Source organism: Mustela nigripes, unplaced genomic scaffold, assembly GCF_022355385.1.
Source record: "Mustela nigripes isolate SB6536 unplaced genomic scaffold, MUSNIG.SB6536 HiC_scaffold_10958, whole genome shotgun sequence".
NCBI lineage: Eukaryota > Metazoa > Chordata > Mammalia > Carnivora > Mustelidae > Mustela > Mustela nigripes.
This window is the reverse complement of record NW_026750364.1, coordinates 1-1,654: the sequence shown is the minus strand read 5'-3', so window position 1 is coordinate 1,654 and position 1,654 is coordinate 1. Positions and strand designations below refer to the sequence as shown.

The 1,654-nt window shown below is 40.1% G+C and overlaps 1 protein-coding gene across 1 annotated transcript; it reads right to left on the bottom strand.

Moving 5' to 3' along the window:
• Positions 1 to 6: 6 nt before the first annotated feature.
• LOC132009284 (olfactory receptor 4C13-like) lies at positions 7 to 500 on the bottom strand (the record flags this gene model as incomplete). The annotated part of the gene is made up of 1 exon (XM_059387561.1): positions 7 to 500. A coding segment is annotated over exon 1 (494 nt), but the record flags the coding sequence as incomplete, so codon positions are not given.
• Positions 501 to 1,654: the final 1,154 nt, after the last annotated feature.

The following is a 1,654-nucleotide window of genomic DNA, read 5'->3' as shown; positions in this document are numbered from 1 at the left end:
AAGGGCAATTTGACCATGAAAAGGATCTGCACAGTGGCATGCAGGATACTCCCTATCCACACCACCAGGAGGTGGCAGAGCCCCGGTCGCATGATGGTCATGTAGTGCAGGGGCTTGCAGATAGCTACATAGCGATCATAGGCCATGACAATGAGGAGGATGATCTCTGATCCTCCCAGAAAGTGTTCCATGAAGAGCTGAGTCAGGTAGCCGCCCAAGGAGATGGTTCTCCTCTGGTACAGCAGGTCGATGATCATTTTGGGGGTGGTCACAGAGGTGTAGGATGCATCTATAAAGGACAAGTATATGAGAAAGAAATACATGGGAGCCGAAAGTGTGGGGCTGAGGGAGATGGTAATAACAATGAGCAGATTGGCCAGCACAGTAAATAGAAAAATGAACAAAAAGAGCACAAACAGTATTTTCTGCAAGTGTGGATTCTGCGTGAGTCCCAAGAGAATAAATCCAGTCATAATGTTGGGAGGTGTGAGGTGATTCATTCAGGAAGAAACACCTTCCTGGGGCCTGAATTCCCTCCAAAGGGATAAAGAGAGACACCTATTACCCCTGAAAGGATTGTAGTCAGATTTCATAGTACAAAAACAGTGACTAACTGTAGAGCATTCTCTGGGCACTCTTTGCATCAACATTTGTTTCAATTCTTTCTTACTTTCTCTACAATGCATTCCGTGTCCACAGATACCTCATACTTGTGACCTGTAAACACCCATAGCACAACCTGGGATGAGTAAATTTACTGAAAAAACACTGGGCTATAAACATGACATTGGGATTTTCCTGATTCCCACTCTCCATGACTTTGCTAAGTCATGTCAGTGTCCCATGCTTCTGAGCCCTCCTCTGTGTCTGTGAGCTTACAAATTGTTAACTCTCACATGTATTTTGTAAAGTATGAATTATTCCCTCTTCTGAGGGAATTTACATTCCCTCACATGTGGAAAGAAAGACATGGTCATAAGTATCAATCATAAGCAGGTGATTTAAAATGGAAGATGTACAATCTATTGGTGACATGTCTTCCCTGGTACCTACCATAAAATATATAGTGTTCCTGTGTTTCTTCACTGTGCCTACCACAGTGTCAGGCACAATGTCTACAGTGTCTGCTCCCTGTTAGGTAATGAATAAATGCTTGATGAATTACCACATTCCTGTATCTCCACGGGTAAGAATGCACTCACTTCCCCATCCCATAAACATAGATATCCAAGCTCTCTTGTCCTCCCACTCTGTTTTTACTCTTTACTTTATGACACATCAATAGACTTCTGAAGAAAAAAGTTGTATTCTAGCTTAATAGTTTCTGACAAAATTTATAAAGTGAGTATGAAAATACAACTTGCTTCTAAGAAAGAATATGTTCTCGGGTCATTTTACTTTCAAGATTATTACAGTGTTTGTTAGTTAATATTTTTTATTCTTCAACATGCTGTTCCACATACAATTTAACATAACCACATTCAGTAAATGGGCAGCTTCAGTAGAACAGGATAAAAACTCCTAGATGGGTGTTCATTACATGATGCTCTATCAAGCAAAGGAAACCCTTATTTAAAAGTTTTGAAAATAGAAATTTAATCAGAGAACAGAAAGAAATGTTCTGTTAGGTAAGATAGATCACATACTATCTATA